This window comes from Anas platyrhynchos, chromosome 11, assembly GCF_047663525.1.
Source record: "Anas platyrhynchos isolate ZD024472 breed Pekin duck chromosome 11, IASCAAS_PekinDuck_T2T, whole genome shotgun sequence".
Taxonomy (NCBI): domain Eukaryota; kingdom Metazoa; phylum Chordata; class Aves; order Anseriformes; family Anatidae; genus Anas; species Anas platyrhynchos.
In genome coordinates this window covers 22,209,409-22,226,938 of record NC_092597.1, presented here as the reverse complement: position 1 = coordinate 22,226,938, position 17,530 = coordinate 22,209,409, and the positions used below count along the sequence as shown (strand labels likewise).

Below are 17,530 nucleotides of genomic sequence, written 5' to 3'. Positions count from 1 at the left end.
CAACAGTTCACAGGTTTGCAAAGGAAAAAAGATCTTTTTTAAGTGTAGCACCTGATGGAAAAGACAAGCTTTGGCAGGCACTGGGGAGTGGGGCATGGACGTTCCCAAGAGATGAGTAACTTGCTTGCATCCATCCACCCAGACAGCGGTACAGAGCGTAACACCAGGCAATTTTTAGAGGGAGAAAAAAGATGAAAAAAGATGCTGTTTGTACCTCTGCAAGCAGGGGGGAAAAAAAAACATGAGCCAGCGTGAGAGGCTGTTCTGCCTTTGCACAGTGAGTGGGCACGATGCTGCAGATCTGCTTTGCTGCTCCAGAATTTAGCACTCGATGTTACGCGGTGCTGGCACGAGCGCAGCGCCGTTATCTGCCCCTCCGAATCTTAATGGGGTTTGCTCCGCCAAAGCTTGCAGCCAGAGCCGAGGCGATCTATCTAATCACAGCTTAACCTTTTGCAAGTTTCTGCTGAAGGTGACATCATCTTGGCAGGGAGGGACGTAACGAAAAGCTGTCTGTAGAATGGACTTGCCTTATAAGGGCCGTATCGAAAAGAAAAGCTTGTGTAACCCGAGCAAAGGCTCCTGCAGGAAAAACGGATGGGAGCTCCCACCTGCTGCAAGGAAGGCAAGACGCAGCCAGCCTCCAGGGATGGATGGGTGGGATGGGATGGGATGGGATGGGATGGGATGGGATGGGATGGGATGGGATGGGATGGGATCACCACCCCATGCTCCATCAACCAACTTCCCCGTCCTTTTCCTTGCAGGATATCTCCTGGGGCCACACAAGGAGGTGCCTCACTTTGCTTTTCACTTACATTCATGATGTTGCAGGCATTAAACGCCCATCCTTGGGTACGGACAGGTCAATTCCCCCAAAATCTGGATGCAAAGTGTCCTCTTCGCTGTGCCACAGGGCAAGGATGGAGGCATTCGTGGAGGGCTACACCTGCGTGCATTGTTTTGAGAGCTACCCAAAGAAGAGTGGAGCAGGGACACATTGTTTGAATTTGATTAATGCATTTTAATGCACTGGGCAAGGAGATTGCTTGGAAAGACACAATGGAAAAGTGGTAAATACTTTGCAACTAATTAATAAGAATTGTCCCTCATACGTTGTGCCAGTTGGCATTTTCATAGGAAAAGACACCGACACTTTTTTATAAGAACCCCTCCAAGCACCTTTACTCAAAGAAATTACATCTGTATCGAATTCACGGGGAAATTATGTACTTTTATATGAAAACACTACCCATCATTACACTGCCAAATCACGAGACACATCCTGCATTATGGTGAGCTGAATCTCCCAGTCTCTGTACTTAGTTACACACAGAAACTCCCCCAGGCATCCAGATTTTCCTGATCCCGATGTTTGTGCTTAACCTAATTTTGAGCCACTGTCTCCGCAATTTAGGGAAGCATCCCCTGAATTTGCCTAATGAAAGGCAGAGCTGAGCCAGTCCTTCATCTCCCTGCTCAGATTTCGTGAAGTTTCCTGAGCATGAAGCCTTGCACAAGCCATTTTTCATTGTGCTGGGTAAAAGCAGTGTCTCAGTTACCTAGAACAACGGCAGCCTGTTTCCCTTCCAAACCCTTCACCGAGCCGTGCGTTTTTCTCAAGTTTCTCGTTCAGAAGGAGACACCAAGTCGATCCGGCTAGGTTTCAATTACAACACCCAAACGTCATGAAGTCAGCTGAGAACCTTCCCAAGAAAGGAAGAAGCGGTGTTTCTGTGAAAGCACTCGGCTTTTATGAAAACACCCTCTCCTGATGATTTATATCACCGCGCGTGGCTCTGTTTGTAAACACGGCACTGCCGAAACGAGCCGCAGGAGCTGCGCGTTCCCCAGGTGCAGGGAGAAGGCTGGCTTTCTGCTTTCACACAGCCGAAAGGAAAAGCAGCTTGGATCTCACCCCCCCCTAATCTAAACAGCAGCGTTGTTCGAGGGTGGATGTGTGTGGGTGAGGAGATAAACACTGCCGACGCGAAGCCTCGGCGCAATGACAAACTGGCGCGTGATGGATGTCCCCGGATGAGATGAGAACCCACGCTGGTGAGCTGCTGCTTGCTGCCCGGGAGGGGATGGAGCAGCAGGATGAGTGCTGGGTGTCCTGGACGGAGCTGCCCGTCGGTGCTGGGCGCCTTCACTGCCTCTTCATCATGAGCTCTTCCAGCGCCTTGTCTCTCTGGTTGCCGCAGAGCAGGAGGACTTCTTTGATTTCGTTCTGCTGGAAGCCCATGTCGTTGAACTGAGCTAACAAGTGCAGGAATTCGGCTGCCTGGAAGGGGGAGGAAGAGAAAGGAGAGATTTTATCGTCAGGATGCCTTCAGTGCACCATTTCAGCGGGCAGGGCTGGATGGTCCCGCAGGGCTGTGTTACTGCTGAAGGGCACCGCAACTCCCGCTGCCAGAGCAGACCGAGGGAGCAGGCCAAGTGCTAGTTTTACAAAGTCTTTCTTTAGGCAGCTTTAAAAAATAGGAAACAGTTAATGAAGTCGGCCTCTAACCTCACTTATTCCTTATAAAGTTTAATATGAATTCCAGCCGCGTGTTTGCGTTGCAGAGCTACCGCAGCAGACCGAGGAAAGCAGCCTGCAATTCATTTCTTCTGCTTCCCCTCCTGCTCAGCCTGGGCCTCGCTGCAACACCTCACCCGGGCCGTGTCCTCAGCAAGCCTCAACCTCCCAGATCCAAGAATCAGGCACCATCCTGGTGCTGAACCCCTCATCAGAGGCGAGCAGGGTGATGCCACGTGCCGTGATGGCCGGCATCACGTCCAACAGCACCGAGGTGGCTCGGAGAGTTCCTCCACCAGGCTCTGTGCACCGTGCAGGTCCTTCCATCCTTAACTGCCAGCAGCCAAAATGGGATTGCTGGTGGAGAACAGAGCATGGGGTGCGTGGTCCTGCACTTGGGACACGCTGATGGGCAGCCAGGAGGCAGGGTGAGAGCATGGATGGTGGTGTGCCTGGGGATGGGATTCACACCGGGGCTGTGCAAGCATCATACTCGCACAGGAGGGAGAGAACAAGGAGGGAGAGAATCCTCTGCGAGCCCTTATGGCCATGCAACATCATCCTGGGGGTTTGAGCCCGGGCTGCAGGGTGTGTGGGCTCACAGGAGGCAGGCGGGTGGGACAAAAGGCTGGGCACCGCGCCGCTCTGACCTTTTTCTCCGAGTACTGGAACATTTCCATGGCCTCCTCCACCTGCCCTTCCTCGTAGCCCTGCTTCAGCAGCCGGTCACAGGCCCGGAGGTAGCCCAGGAACTGGAGGAGAAGACGAGGAGGGTTAAACCCAGGGTGGGAACAGAGCGACGCGGGGGCAGAGCAAACATCTGAACCATCCGGAACACCAAGCAACCATCTGAAAGCTGTTTTTTTTTTTTTATATACATTTTTTTTTTCATTAAGCAGAGCCTGCCTGGGTGAAATGCCAGGTGCACGCTGATCCCTAACCCCTGCTTCCCTTTGATGCTCCCAGCCCCGGGCCCCCCCGGGACCCATGCGAACCCCCCCGGCCCCAGGGGAGGGCTGTGTGCTGTCATTACCGAAAGCAAACAGTTATTTTTGGCTTTCCTCATTGTTCTTGGAGTGCTGACAGCACAATTCCCAGCGGTATCTTTGGAATACCACGAGAATCATTCACTGTCCAAAAACATGCGTGACAGACAATAATTAATGAGCTATACAATAGTGGAAAAAAATATATATGGAAATGGCTGCTTGGAGAGACGGTGAGGAGCCCAGGGGTCTCCCCAAAACCGTGTCTGCTTCATCCAAGGAGAGGCTGATTCATATCTCCCAGACCTCCACCCTCTTCAGCTGTGCTGTAGCCAAGGAGGAGAATGCAGCAAAAGACCATAAAACACACGAAAAGGACAAAAAAAGTCCCTCAAATGTTGAGCTTATATAGCTTGGCTAAACAGCTAGTTCCACTGCAGCAGGGTAAGATTTTTTTTTTAATGTAAGCCTTAAAGAGTGGGTTTCAACTCAGACACAAGTTATTCGCTGGTCGTTGGCATTCATAACCTGGTTAAATTTTCCTCACTACCTTACTAACTAAAAAACCAGACCATGGCTGCATTTTCTTGCCCTGTTACAGGGAGAGCTGCTCCCCACGTTCAGAGCCCAGCGCGGCCAGGCTTGGCAATCCAACACGCTGCTCGAAATCTGTCCCGCTGTCAACTCTGCGATTTTTATCATGAAAGAAAATACATCTATATCCTCAAGACTAAACAAAAACAGGTTTTTAAATACTTCGACCTGCTCACCTCCCGGGTTCAGCGCGGGGCTGATGGCTCGCTGGGGAAGCAGCAGGAGGCTCCCCTCGCCCTAGGAGGAGCATGGTGGAGGGCCAGCAAGCTCGGTGCTTGGATTTCCAGTGCAAGAACGTGGTGGGGAACATCTGATGGGCACACAGAGCTGCACTGAGCTTCTGCACACCCATAACGTTGCCACCTTGCAGCAGCAGCTTGTGGCGATGCCTCAAGGAGGCTCCTTATAACCCACCTGGACGTGAAGCCAAGGCCTCAAGCAGGGGTTAGCCTCCCATACCCGAGCACCAAATGTTTCCCCAGTGGCAATTTCATGGTGAAGGAACAGGGAAACATGGCCAGGGCTGTGTGAACACGTCTTTTGGTGCCACCCCTCCAGCACTGAGCCTCCAAGGACACAGCTTCTACAAGCAGCAGCGAGCCTTGGGGAGCCACATGAAGCTGATGAAAGGCTTGTAGGAAGCACTGAAGATCATGTCAGGGCGACCCTAAGCCTGACAGAGCCTTTTAGAGAAGCTTTTCCACCAAAACTGAGGAGGCATCGCCTCGTTAAGGCAGCAGACTTAGAAAAGTTTGCTAGCTCCCCCAGGGTGGGCTCTGCCAGCTTCGCCTGACACTGCGAAGAAACGGAACAATTTTTGGCTACCATCTGGTGCCACAGTCAATCTTCGTGTTTGAAGCTGTCATCGTCACACGCTGAAACCCCGTGTGACACCAGCAAGCAATGAAGAGCGTCCACAGCCCTTGTTTTTAACTTGAAACATATTTTCCAGGAAGGTCTTGGCCTAATTTGGTAGTTCTGTGCTTGTTACGGTCGCCTGAACAGCTAGGCCTCGCTCTTCATCTCGGCTGTGCTGGGCATAAATGGGAAAGATGGGAACGTCTGGTGGAGAGACCAGGATACAAGGTAGACCCGGTATTTTGGTGCATCAATCACCTCTCCAAGACAGTGGGAGCCTGTGTGTTCACACAGAAGGGAGCAGACTGCAGTGTTTTTAGGAGGAAATTCTCCTTCATAAGAAAGAGACATTGCTACAAGACATGTCTGATGGCCCTCCACAACGACCGTGGGCTGTGCTCTCCCACTTCCCTCTCCCTGCCTACACAGAAACCTTTAATATTGATGAAATAAAGCTTCCCTTCCCTCCTGGGCTTGTAGCAGCGCTCTCCTGGGGTCCCGGGGAGTTGAGGTGCCTCAGAAAGAGCCAGAAACTGAGGAAAGACCCAATATCAGAGCAGCTTCGTATGGCAACCAGAGGTGTGAGTTGGATGGAGCTGCCCCATGCAGCCCCGCACACGGGCAGCTCCTGGGGACACCCACCAGCAATGCTCAGTGATGTTCCTCAGCCCGGCAGAGACTCAGGAATTGGGGGCACAGACAGGACAGGACTCAGATACCAGGGTAGGAAGAGGTTATACGTTAATTATCTAAACTAAATTGCAGGTTAGGACAGTGGATTTCTCACAAAAGCTCGGTGGTTGCGCTCAGTGACCCAAATGTGACGCTTGTGCGGAGCCGCTGGTTGCTCCAGCACGGGCATCTCGAGCTTTGGAGAGCAACCAGGCAAATCCCTGGGGTGTTTGCATGGAAATCATCACACCGAGCTAACAGCCGAGAAAAAACGATGTGCAAAAAGTTCCCATATACGGGGGCAGGATCTGCACAGAAGAACGCCGCGCTCCGCGCACCAGATGGGGAGGACGGCGGCACCCGGCCGCTATCGCTCGCTGACAGGCTGAGCACCACTCGCTGCACGTTTCCTACAGCTAAGCTGTGGGCATGCCAGCTAACATAAAACCCTGCTTTGACACCAAAATGCAATAAATGGCCGCATTTTCCCCAAAGGAGAACAGGGCCATGAGGAGCCCACTCAGAGCAGAAGCAGCAAAGGTGAATCTCTCACCATGGAAAGATGATTTTTTTTTCCCAAAAAAACCACCAGCTCCACCAACCTGCCCCAGGCTTTGCCTCCCGGTCTTCTGGAGTGTGAGGATGGCTTTGCGGGCCGGGTAGCCCAAAGCGATGACAGGCTCGATGAGGTCACGCTCCTCCTGGCTCAGCGCCGCGAGCAGGTCGGTCGCCGAATCCGGCTTGGTTTTGCGGGACGCCAGCGGCCGCGCCGGGGGCAGGCAGGTGTAGGGGCTGAGGGACTGCAAAATCAGACAGGACCTCGTGTTGGACAACCGGGATGGGGTCACCTCCGTGGCACCCATGCGAGATGGCCATCAGGAGAACCCCCTGCCTGTCCCCAAGCCAGCACGGTGGAGGCAGGCGGCAGAGAGCATTGCTCCAGCACTTCTCATCGAGTGTCCTCGTGTTAGAGCACCACGAGGAAAGTTCCCATAAATGGAGCAATCCCCTTCAGGCACGTGCATGCTTTCCCTGCTATACATCTGTTTTTTCCCCAGAAATGGGTGAGCTTGCTGAAAGCAGGACCCTCGGTGCTTCCCCAGTGGCTTGGAAGCAATGCCCATGGAGCCTTGGAGAGGCTGGGATGTGCACCTCCCAAATAAGTGGTTATTACGTGGTTTGGGGGCACCTACAACAATTTAACCACAAGCTTTCTCTCAAAAAAAAAGACCAGACTTAAATAAATCCTTGCCCAGCTTGAGATCAGGGAAATCAGCACCCAAGAGCACCTGTGGGGCGAGGCCACCAAACCCAGCCTCCTTTTTTAATAAAAAAAATATATATTTCAATTGAAAATTAAGCAGCAGGAAAAAGGAGCAGCTCACCGGGACCGTGGGCTTGTGCTTGCGGATGGGGGGCATGGGGGCAGCCGGCCCTGGAGGGGGGGCTGGCACCAAGCCTCCCACACAGGATATGGACGCTGCAGGCCCGTACTTGAGGCTCCTGTTGTTTCGGGAGCGCTGGGGGAGCGCTGGTGGCTCTGGGAGCCCTCCACTCTCGGCCGTGGCTCTGTTTAAAGGATGCACCAAAGCAGCCAGCTTCCTCCTGGCTGCTTCCAGCTCGTTCTTCATGTTGTTGAACAAAACCAAGGACCGCCTCTGCTTGCCCGTGTCCGGGCTCGCTGTCTTGAAGCCGTTCTCCGGAGGCGGCTCCAGCAAGCCAGGCGATGTCTTCGGTCGGATCTGCTGAAAGACGTGCTGGTTTCTCCTCCAGAAAATGTTCTCATCCCGGTCATTTTCTTCCCAGGAGGTGGAGGAATACTCATCATCTTCCAAGTACCCGTCCTCCTCCGGGCGCGCGGCCTCGCTCTCCGTGTCGGAGGCTCTGCCTCTGCCCTGGTCGGCGGCGTTGAGGCTGATGCAGCGCCGCACCGCACCATCCCGAGCTCTGCTCCCGGCCGTCTCCCTGCCCTCGGCGGCGTCCACGAGCAGCAGCCAGCACGGTGGGGCTGTGGGGACGGTGTCGGTGGTGAGCCAGTGCCGGGAGGTCTGGTGCTGAGAGGCAGCCTCCAGCCAGTAGAGCACCTTTCGTTCCAGCGAGAAGTCGTGCTGAGGGAGAGCAAGGAGCAGCAAGTGAGCACACCCCAAACACCACCACGGTTCAGTGGGTATGGGACAAGCCCCATAATAATTCACTCAGGCTGTGTCGTTCCTGTATCAGACCCCACTGGGGATGGCAACGGGCAGCAGGGCTGGGCAGTGCCAGCCTCATCCCTATGAGGAACCCTCAACATTTTCACTTGGAAAACATCCAGCTGCGGCGTTATTACTGCTTACAGTCGTACTTAAAACTCTGTGGAAAGGGTTTTTTATGCAGGGCAGAGGGGTCACGTCCACATCACCCGGCTTCGAACATGTCCGAGCCTCACATCAGGGCACTTGCTGGGAACGAGCAAGCCCTGCGTGCCCCAGCGCTCTCCAAACAAGGCCTCCTCCAGCCCTGGCAAGCACATTCACGGCCCAGGAATGTTGCTGCTACTGCTGTGCCCTGCCCCAGCCACCCTCCCAGAGGAAAACACCATGTGGAGAATGTCATCCTGTCCCACCACCGCCTGCCTCCAGGACAGACGGACGTGTCCCCATGGATCCCCCTGAGGTGGGGCCGGGGGGATGGACGCAGCTCGGCGACACCTCGGCCTGCAGACCGCCACCTGCCTGCTGCTTGAGATTTGAGGAATCCCAAAGGAACTGGAAAAATCTCAAAAATGGTGTTTTCGTGCTGGAGCAGGCCGCAGGAAGCAGAAGGCCCAGGGTGCCCCAGCACAGTGCTCTGACCCCATCTACGGGTGGGACTGCTCGAGGCACAGCCGCACAGTGGCAGGGGGCGAGGGGACTTCTGACCCCCCTGTGAGCTCCATTTTGTGCTGTGGTGATGTCCCAGTGACCAAGGCCGCTACAGCACCGGGAGTGTTTTTGGCAGCAGTGTAGGACTGGCTGATGAGGAAGATCACAAAACCTCACAGGAAACACGTTACCAGCACAGGCAGCATTGCCTGGTCACATCTCCGATAGACTTATTAATAAATATTTATTGAATATTATAAATAAATGAGATACTGATGATTACAGACCACAAAATGCTCCCAGAAAGGGCCTGAAATTGGCCCTTTTCAAGAACAAATCAAGCATCCTATCGAGGAAAGACCCTCCATCCATCCCATCCTCAGGCTCGGATGGGATTAAGGAAGCCCAAACCCAACCAGAGCTAGAGCCCTTCCTCCCACCCCCAAAACTTACAGTCCTCACCTCCTCACACTCCTACTGAACAACAACCGACGGGGAGGGCACCAACTTGGAGGTTTTCCTTCCTCCCCTTCCCCAAAACAAGCATCCCCATCAGCATCCCAGCAGAAGGGGACGTGGAAAGGCCAACCCACCATGGTGCTCATGAGGATGTCGGTGCAGTCGGGAAGGTCTATGGCCGGCGCATCAATAAAGGTGTTTTGTCCCGCCAGGTCTTCTTCAAGGCTCTTGGCCGTTCGGAAGGGGACTCCGTCCAGGTAGCTCATTATCACCACTGATTTCTTGCTGTCTAAAAGGGGGGGGAATAAAAATGTCAATGGAAGGACTGGTACCTGTGAGGGAGTGAGGTAACACCGGCAAATTTTGTGAGGAAGGAGAGAAAACTGAGCTGTTTCAAGCGATCTTTTGGAGAGAGGAAAAACTCTGTGCACACCGCCCAGATTTGCAAAGTCTTGATTCCTAGATAGCAGGAAGATTTCTCTGAACTATCCTTTGCCTTTTGGAGCTTGAGTCTCCTGACCAAGCTTATGGCTTCATTCAGCAGGGAGCCTGAGCGTTTTTCTCCTCCGCTTCCACCCCTTTGCCACCCCCATGCATGCCTCATGGCTTCCCCAAGCAAGGTACTGAGCCCTTTTCCCAGCTGTAGAGCAGAAACCGCTCTACAGAAGCTTCTGTAGAGCTCCTGCCAGCTCCTCCTAAGGGGAGGAGGAGGTGAAAGAGAAGGAGGAGGAGGAGGAGATCACCTCCCAGTGACCTGGGCTGGGTGGCAGAGATGACACGTGGCCGCCACACCACTCTGAGCCATCACGTGGAGCTGCCACACCAGGGGAACCATCCCCGTGTCGCTGTGTTACTGGGCTGGTGTCCATTGCTCTCCCCAACACAGAGCTACAGAAGCACCTGTGTTTTATTCCTATTTTCTACTTTATTCCTATCTCCTACCTTTATTCCTATTTTCTGCTTCAGTAGCTTTTGCCAAGGTTCACGCTGGTGCAAGCCACGGTGTTAGAGGGATGCTGAGCGAGCCATTTTAAGGGGAGATTAGCTTCTAAGAACCAGCTGCTCGTTTTAAGCACCGTGATGTGTTTTAGGATTAGGAATGGCTGGGGAGAGAAAAATTTCTGATGAACTGGGAATGGTGGCATGGAAAATATTACTGCGATCGTGTAGCCATCGGTTCTGCATAAATGACTCAGTTTAGTAAAAAATAAGCCACTACTTCTTGCATCAAGTCCCAAGTCCCCAGCGATGACAGCGCACAAAATAGTTTCCTTCCTATAACGTCGACTGGCAAGAACCTGCCGTGATGGTAAGTCTTCATCTGACTTGTGGAATCTGCAGCCTGTTTGTCCCAGTCCTCACCAGTCATGCTGGTCATAAGGCAAACACTTTGTGTGACATCTGTAGCCATGGAAGTGTCTTTACTTTTTTTTTTTTTCCCCTTTAGAAAGGAATGGCCTCTATGACGATGAAGATAAACACTCCACAAAAAGAAAATAAGTGGCAGAACGTATACAGAATAAAAAAGCTGCCTGATAATTTAATGTAAAAATAAGGAAAATGGGAAACGGCATTCGAGAAAGGCAGCTCCTTACCTTCGGAAAGGAATGAGACAAACTGCTTCGAATTAAGAGCAAAACACACAATAGCTTGGCACCACTTGTTGCTCTGATCACAACTCCAAGGAGCTGTCACCCAGCTGCTGACGCCAGGAGCCCCAAATCCCCGCAGCCCCTAACCAGCTTGGCCGGCCCCGCACGTGTGCTGCCGCGAGCCCGCGCCGTGCAACGTGCCAGGAGCCATCTGCTGCCCAGCCTGAGAGGGCTCAGCCCAGGTTACAATCCGTGCAAGTGCTGACGAAGGGAAGGCAGGGAAACATCTGTCATCAAAGCCACGTTGTCCCCGTTTTCCCCAGCTCGTCAACGTCACGGCGCGGCCCCTGCCGGCTGCGGGCGGCCCGGTTTGGTGCGAACCCACACGTCCCAACAGCTGTGCAGCACCTGGAATGGTCTCCAAAAGACCCAGGCTCGTTTACAGAGTAAAAGCTGTGTTGTAGGGTGCAGCATCAACGTGGTTAAGGCCATACCAAAGTCCTGCTGTCCTCATACAGGAGCAAAACAGGCCCCTGGTGCCCTCAGCTGCTGTGGTACTGTGCTAACAGCGGGCACTAGGAAAGGCTCCCACTGATGTTAATTCCCAAACCGGCTGCTTAGAGAAAAAAAGGGGGGAAAAATCCATCAGGGTGAGGAGCACTGACTGTGGAAATGCTCCTAGACAGGAGCGGGTGGGGTCACTTGTAAATACGGCTCACACCAGAAAGCAGCTTCTGCCATCGCTCCGACCGCCGCTGCTTCGCACCAGCCCTGCCCAATTTCATGTTACAGGCAGGCTGGCAAAGGAGCAGGCACCCATCAGGACAGGGTGAGCCTTACAAGAACAAGAAACCCAAACTGCACCGAGACCCGGGAAGGAACAGGATGCAAATGAGTCCTAGAAACTTGTAACAAACCCTTCTTCTTGTGGGATATTTGTTGTTGCACTTACAGTAGTAGTAAATACCTTACTATACTCAGACAAATCTGAATCTTAAGAGTGAATCTGAGTACACAAAGGTTTGTTTTTGTTTTTGTCCCCCCCTCCTTTTTTTTTTTTTTTTTTTTTTTTTTTTTTTTTTAAGAATCAATGGCCCATCTCCCATGTATTTTGGGAGTATTTTACAAGATTTTTGAGGTTTCAGCCACTCCTCTTCCAGCTGTGGCTTCAAGTTCTTCCTCTCTTAAAATATAAAATGTTTTAATGCAGACATCATTAGACAAGAGCGAATACACAGAATAAACCACAGCAAGCTTGTAAGATTGAATTACACCTTAACAACTTGCTGGCATTTTCAATTATTGTTTTTATCAATCATATAAAGTTATCCTTACCGTTGGATGCAATCACGTAGCTCGTCTCACACGGCAGGGAGAAGAGGGTTGCTTTTACCCTGCCTGCTTATCCACTGCTCAGGTCTTTAAATTGTTGCACAGTCAGACAAGTACCTGACTCCGACAGCTTCAAGATTACAGCAGCTTAGGCAGTTAGCCTGCCTCACCAGACATGTTGAGGGGATAAGGAGCCTAACTATTTAAGCAGAGCATCCTCTGGTCACTTAGCTTCTTGAATTGAAAGTGTTGGTCCCGCAAGAGTTTTTATGCTGTTTGAACTTTTGGTGGTTTTTTGGTCAAATAAGACCCCCAGGACCTGACCTAGCCATAAAGACCTTGGAGCAAGATGAAGCTGGAAATCATAGTCGGGAAGGGGCAAAGTATGGACATGCAAATCTTAACCCAAATCTTTAGGGGACTTCATGGTGATCTGTATGTTGTGGTGCAATATACACTGGAGCAAGAATCGCAAACTTCTGCACTTAGACAAATCCTAGATCCGTCCTTATTAACAGAAATCAGTGCAAAGCTTCAGCCACTGACATTACACAGAAGCCCAAAGTTAAGCGCTGAATTTATCAGCTCAGAGTAGGCAATGATGTGCTGCCTCCTCCAGGAATTACACAATGCTGTGATGCTGAGGTAAGGAACTGGAAAAACTGAATCCATTCCCACACATTAGGGCTAAGTGAGAATAAGACTGCAACACTGGAAAGATGCCACGACAATCTGCGTAGACAAGCAAAGCCCCAAAACCATATGGGCCATCGCTGTTTTAAGCAAATTGTCCAGGACATGGAAGGCTTTGAAACCATAAGCCTGTGTCACCTTGTAGGAGGGAGAAGTTCCTTCACACAAACCTTTTGCCAGCAACTCTCTGCATAGCTTGGGTTGTATTCGATGCCAAGTACTAGAACAAATCTCTCCCTAGGAGCAAAAACACTTCAAACGAAAAAAAAAATCCATTTTTCTCTGTTTATTCTGTACCAAAAAGAATTAGAAAACAGAGCTGCATTTTTAATCAAACGTTACATAAATGATTTGTCTCTATAGAAAATAGCTATAGAGGTAAAAATATTTTAAATAGGTTAAACTTCAGATTGTATTTTTTTTTCCAGCAGGCTTATTTATCAGATTTATATATAATCACGTCTGACTGACTTATTTCAACACAACAGGTAATATTTTCCATGTTGTGGTACCAGTTTTAGTCCACAAAAGCAAAATGTCAACAGCTGCTTTAATCAAGCTTTAAGAACTTATATCTTGTTTGTACTTAGAATTTGTTTAAACTTGTACTATGTTCGTTTCTACGCACAGAAATACAGAAACTATTTTGAAAGCAATGCTTGACATGCTTCATTTAAAAAGAAAAACATGTTACTAATGATCTTTTTTTTTTTTTTAAACAACGTTTTTATTTCTGGAGATTTCAACATCTTGATTTAGGCTTATAAAGATAAAAGTTACTAAAAATAGCACATGAATACCAGCACAAATAACCTTGTCAGCAATGTTACTTTATTAAGATAGAGATTTGTTAACAAAAACTCACAGCAGGATTGTAACTCTGTGCCACAAGAGGCCTGACAGCTTTGGACTTGCTCAGATATTTCCCTCCAGAGTCAGAAAACAAAAACATCTCTTACTGTTTTCGTCAAGATATTCCAGTATCTGGCCACAGGCTTAACGACCAGAAACGGGACCCAACGATGAGACCTTATCGTCCTTCAAAGATAAAATAATTTATTTCTAAATTATCTGACAGCAGTGGCCCAAGTGTCGTTTGTGGGGAGACTTGGAAGAACCCATCCTGGAGGGATGCAGCTTCCTTCGGGGTGATCGGCTGGCACCAAGTACTGATCCCACTCGTGCCTTTAAGAGAGAAAGTCTTGTTTGAGAGGAGCAGTAAGATTATACACCTACATACATATTTGTTCACGCCAACCAATGCACAAAACAATTGTAAACCGTGCTCTGAAACATTTTTTTCAAAGCACAAATGTGAAAATTTTAATATACTGATACAGTAAAGGCAATGGTTAGACATGAAAGCACACTCTGCTTCGCAAGAGTGTCTGCTGGATACAACTTCATCAAGCTAGAAGGTAGACACTTAACCAAAAAAAAGGGGAAAAAAAAAACAACAGAATCATAATAATTGATTATTATGAATTAATTATTATGAATAAGAATAATCATACTTGGAAGTTAATGACAGAACTAAAATTTTACAGCCCCAACAAACAGTACTTGTCACATTAGACACTGAAATAAAATCTTCATTTCTACCTGATCTGGATTAGAGCTGCTACAGAATGCTCGGCTTGTAAGTAATATTCTCTGAAGGGTTGCAGTAGATCGGCAAGAGGAAATTCATCTGTTAAAACACAGACAGAAATCGTTCAATAAACCAGAGACACCTTTGATTCTAAGAAGTCTTAGAAGCCCCAGATTTGCCAACTCATTTGTTACTCCCCAACCTAACTTGGGATCTTTACCTACACAGCATGTTAAGGACTATTTAGATGCTTTGCACATCTCTTCATCCTTCCCAGAGCTGTCAGAGCTTTGACTCTGTCAAAGTCAAGGCTAGCAAAACTTTTTCCTGCCTCCATCCTCTAAATAAGGGGAACATATGGGCGCTGAACCTTTACAGATCACCCAAGTCACGCTTACCAAGTCACCAAACTAAAGCACCCACTAGGTGCAGGAAGTCTTCAATCTACTCTGTTTATTCCTACTTCAGCTCATCTACAACCTCTTCTTGCAAAATGTTATGGAGTCAGCTTGAGATATACTGCAGCCTATGATGAAGAGCTCAACAGTTCTTCTTGCATCACATTTGTTAAAAGCAGTTAAATTATTTCTCTCTGTTTATCCCGTCTTTTTCTCTAAGCATAAATTATTTCAGATGACTTCTTTCCCAGCTATTTTTGCTCCTGTAATTTAAACCCAGTGCCTAAGAAACAAATACAGTGACGTATGGCACGCAGGATCTACCTGGATCCCCAAACAGCTTGGAATCAATTTCACGTTTCTGCTGTAGAAGTTTTTCCCTTTCCTTCTTCTGTTTCTTCTCCATTTCTCTCTTCCGTTCTTCCTCCTGCTCTCCCTCCAACATAACTCTTAATGCTCTCTCCTCAGCTTCGTACAGCTCTGTCCGGTTTTTTAGCAACGTTTTGAGACTTTCTACTTGACTTTCAAATGCTTCATCTGCTGAGGGAGGCGGACAAACACCTAAAGAGAAAAAGAATTAAATTAAAACTTTCAGATTCAGAAGAGGCCCTGTTAGCAGACTAAAGAGTGGAGCTGGCAAAACACGTCAGAGAAGCATAAGCCTAACCTTGCTAACAATTATCTTGTCAGAAGAATTTTCTGATAAGGAGGAGCTTGGAAATGTAGGAATGCAGCCACTGCATCCAATTTGCCGTTCAGCATTTTATAACTATTCTCGCATAACGATGTAACTAAACCCACTGATTAAGAAACAGCTTTTCCAAACTGCACCTTCCCCATCACATTATTTCCTGCAAGCACAAGTAGAAAAGTTTGGAAAAATTCTCCTAATTAACCTTTTCTGCCAGCAGCCTCTTTTCTTAGTTTCCGAAGCTTTTCTAAGGCACGCAGGATGTCCATCATTCGCTTTGTGTCTGCTTGCTTCTTCCTGACCTCAGATAAGACACTGTCTGCAGCAGCCTTAAGTTCCCGCTCCTGAAAGGAAAGGAAAAAAACAGCAATGCATGAAGTATCCCCCACAGACAAGAAAAGGTACTTTTAAAAAGATGAGCAAAGCCCTGGAGATCAAAATAACTTCCTAGTAACACAACCATAGCAAGTCAGTCAAGCATCTGATCTCCTTTATCAAAGTCAAAACCTAATAGACTTTAGGAGAAAATAAATAAATGCTCTGCCACTCATAAATTTGGGCCAGAATGGCTGTTGAATTCATAAAGCCCAACAGCCTTTAGCTTCAGAAAGTTAGCAAAAACATACAATAAATATAAACCACACAGGTTTCACAGCTGTGCAGTTACAGCCCATTAACATGGCAGAGTCTAAACACAAAAACCTTTCACTACAGCTGCTCTGCACCTCCCAAGCAACCAGCCCAGCACCCCTAGAGCAGTGAATCTTTGACCAGCAGCCAACCAACAGGTGCCTGCAACACTTCACATCGTGCCTAATTTGAGAGCTTTGTTGGTTGGTTATTTTTTGTTTTGGAGCCGTTTTGCTTCCCCACAAGACAGAAAACCTTGCAAACAAGCTTCGTAGGGACAAAGCAGGCGGCAAGGCCAAGGCACCAAACCGCCGCTGGGTAGCTGTGGGCGCACGGCAGCCACTGAGGCATGGGGAGGCTGCGAGCTCAGGACCACAAACCGAGACCTCTGCAGGCACCTGAGCTCATTTAACTGCACCCGCCGGGCCAGGACACGGCTGTGGCACAGCCGAGATGTCCAAAAGGGCTTCTCCAGAAGCCACCAAGTGCTGCGAGCGCCGCTGAAATCTCCTGTGCCAGCAGGAGCCATGAGGCCGAAGGCTGGTTTGAGGCTGGTGCAGCACCCATGGGGTGTGACAGCAGGATGAGGCCGTACCCGGTTCTTCTCCTCCACCTCCTGGATGCACTTGGCTCTCCACCGGTCGATCTCAGCCTCCCGCTCGGCAGCTCGGGCGGCCTCCTCCTCCTTGGCCGCCTCAGCCTCCTGCTTCCTCCTTTGGAGGCGCTGCCTCCTCTTCCTCGCCTTCTCAGCCTTCCTCCCCAGCTCCTGCAGATAGCCGGGCTCCCTCAGGGGCCTCACGGCCTCCTGCAGCTCCGACCTCGCCGCCTCAGCTTCCAGCTTCGCCTCGCTCCATCCTTCCTCGTCCCCCTCAGCCTCCAGCCGCCTCAGGGCTCGGCAGGCGGCGGCCAGGCGAGCCACCAGCCCCAGCGCCGTCACCGCCAGCCGCCGCCCAGCCTCGGGGCTGGCACCGGGGGACACCGGAGGAGGTCGAGGAGCAGTGAAAGGAGCCCGGTGACGGGCTAGGAACTGTGTCAGCCATTGCTCGTCCCGCTGCCGCTGCTGAGCCTCCTCCTCCGCCTCCGCAGCGCCCGGAGGGGCCCCGCGGCCGGCCGGGGGCCGCTCGCTTGAGGGCCACGGGGGGAAAAGCGGCGGGGCGGCGGCGGGGCGAGGAGCAGGGAAATAGGGAGCGGCCTCGGGGGGCAGCAGGAACGGCGGGGGAGCCGCCGACACAGCCGGGAAGGGAAGCGGGCGGCCCGAGAAGGACGCGGAGGGAGCAGGAGGAGGAGCGGGGGGGAAAGGCCCCGGGGGGAAGGAGCGGAACGGAGGCGCGAAGCGGCCCGGGAATGGCGGCGGCGGTGGGGCCGCCATCTTGGGGAGAGGCGGGGGCGGGAGCGGGGCGGGGAGAGCAGCCCGGGGGCCTCGCCTCAGACAGGAGGAGTTTGTGGAAAGGGCTCCTTGGGACTGGTTTTAATAAAAGCGGGGACAGGTTATGGGGATGTACAGGCGTATTGTGAAGCTTCATGCATACATAACTCTTTGCTGCATATAACCAAGGCGAGTTGCCACATCAGGTGCTTTGGTGGGACTACCCCGTGCTGAATAAACACCTACCAGCATCACCTTTCTTCATTCATCTGCATCAATTTAAAACCAAAAAAGCTAAAATCTG

At 50.7% G+C, this 17,530-nt stretch overlaps 2 protein-coding genes across 2 annotated transcripts; both read right to left on the bottom strand.

Moving 5' to 3' along the window:
- Positions 1–927: 927 nt before the first annotated feature.
- UBAP1L (ubiquitin associated protein 1 like) lies at positions 928–10,015 on the bottom strand. The gene is made up of 5 exons (XM_038185258.2): positions 9,068–10,015; positions 7,017–7,739; positions 6,234–6,431; positions 3,172–3,273; positions 928–2,284 (listed from the first exon to the last, which is right to left on the bottom strand). The coding sequence occupies exons 1-5, from the start codon at positions 9,197–9,199 to the stop codon at positions 2,150–2,152; spliced, it is 1,290 nt and encodes a 429-aa protein (XP_038041186.2). The 5' UTR covers positions 9,200–10,015; the 3' UTR covers positions 928–2,149.
- A 3,344-nt stretch (positions 10,016–13,359) lies between these two features.
- Positions 13,360–17,260, bottom strand: PDCD7 (programmed cell death 7). The gene is made up of 5 exons (XM_021276346.4): positions 16,456–17,260; positions 15,436–15,574; positions 14,864–15,100; positions 14,153–14,240; positions 13,360–13,735 (listed from the first exon to the last, which is right to left on the bottom strand). Exons 1-5 carry the CDS (start codon positions 17,227–17,229, stop codon positions 13,618–13,620), a joined length of 1,356 nt encoding a protein of 451 aa, XP_021132021.4. The 5' UTR covers positions 17,230–17,260; the 3' UTR covers positions 13,360–13,617.
- Between the last annotated feature and the right edge of the window lie 270 nt (positions 17,261–17,530).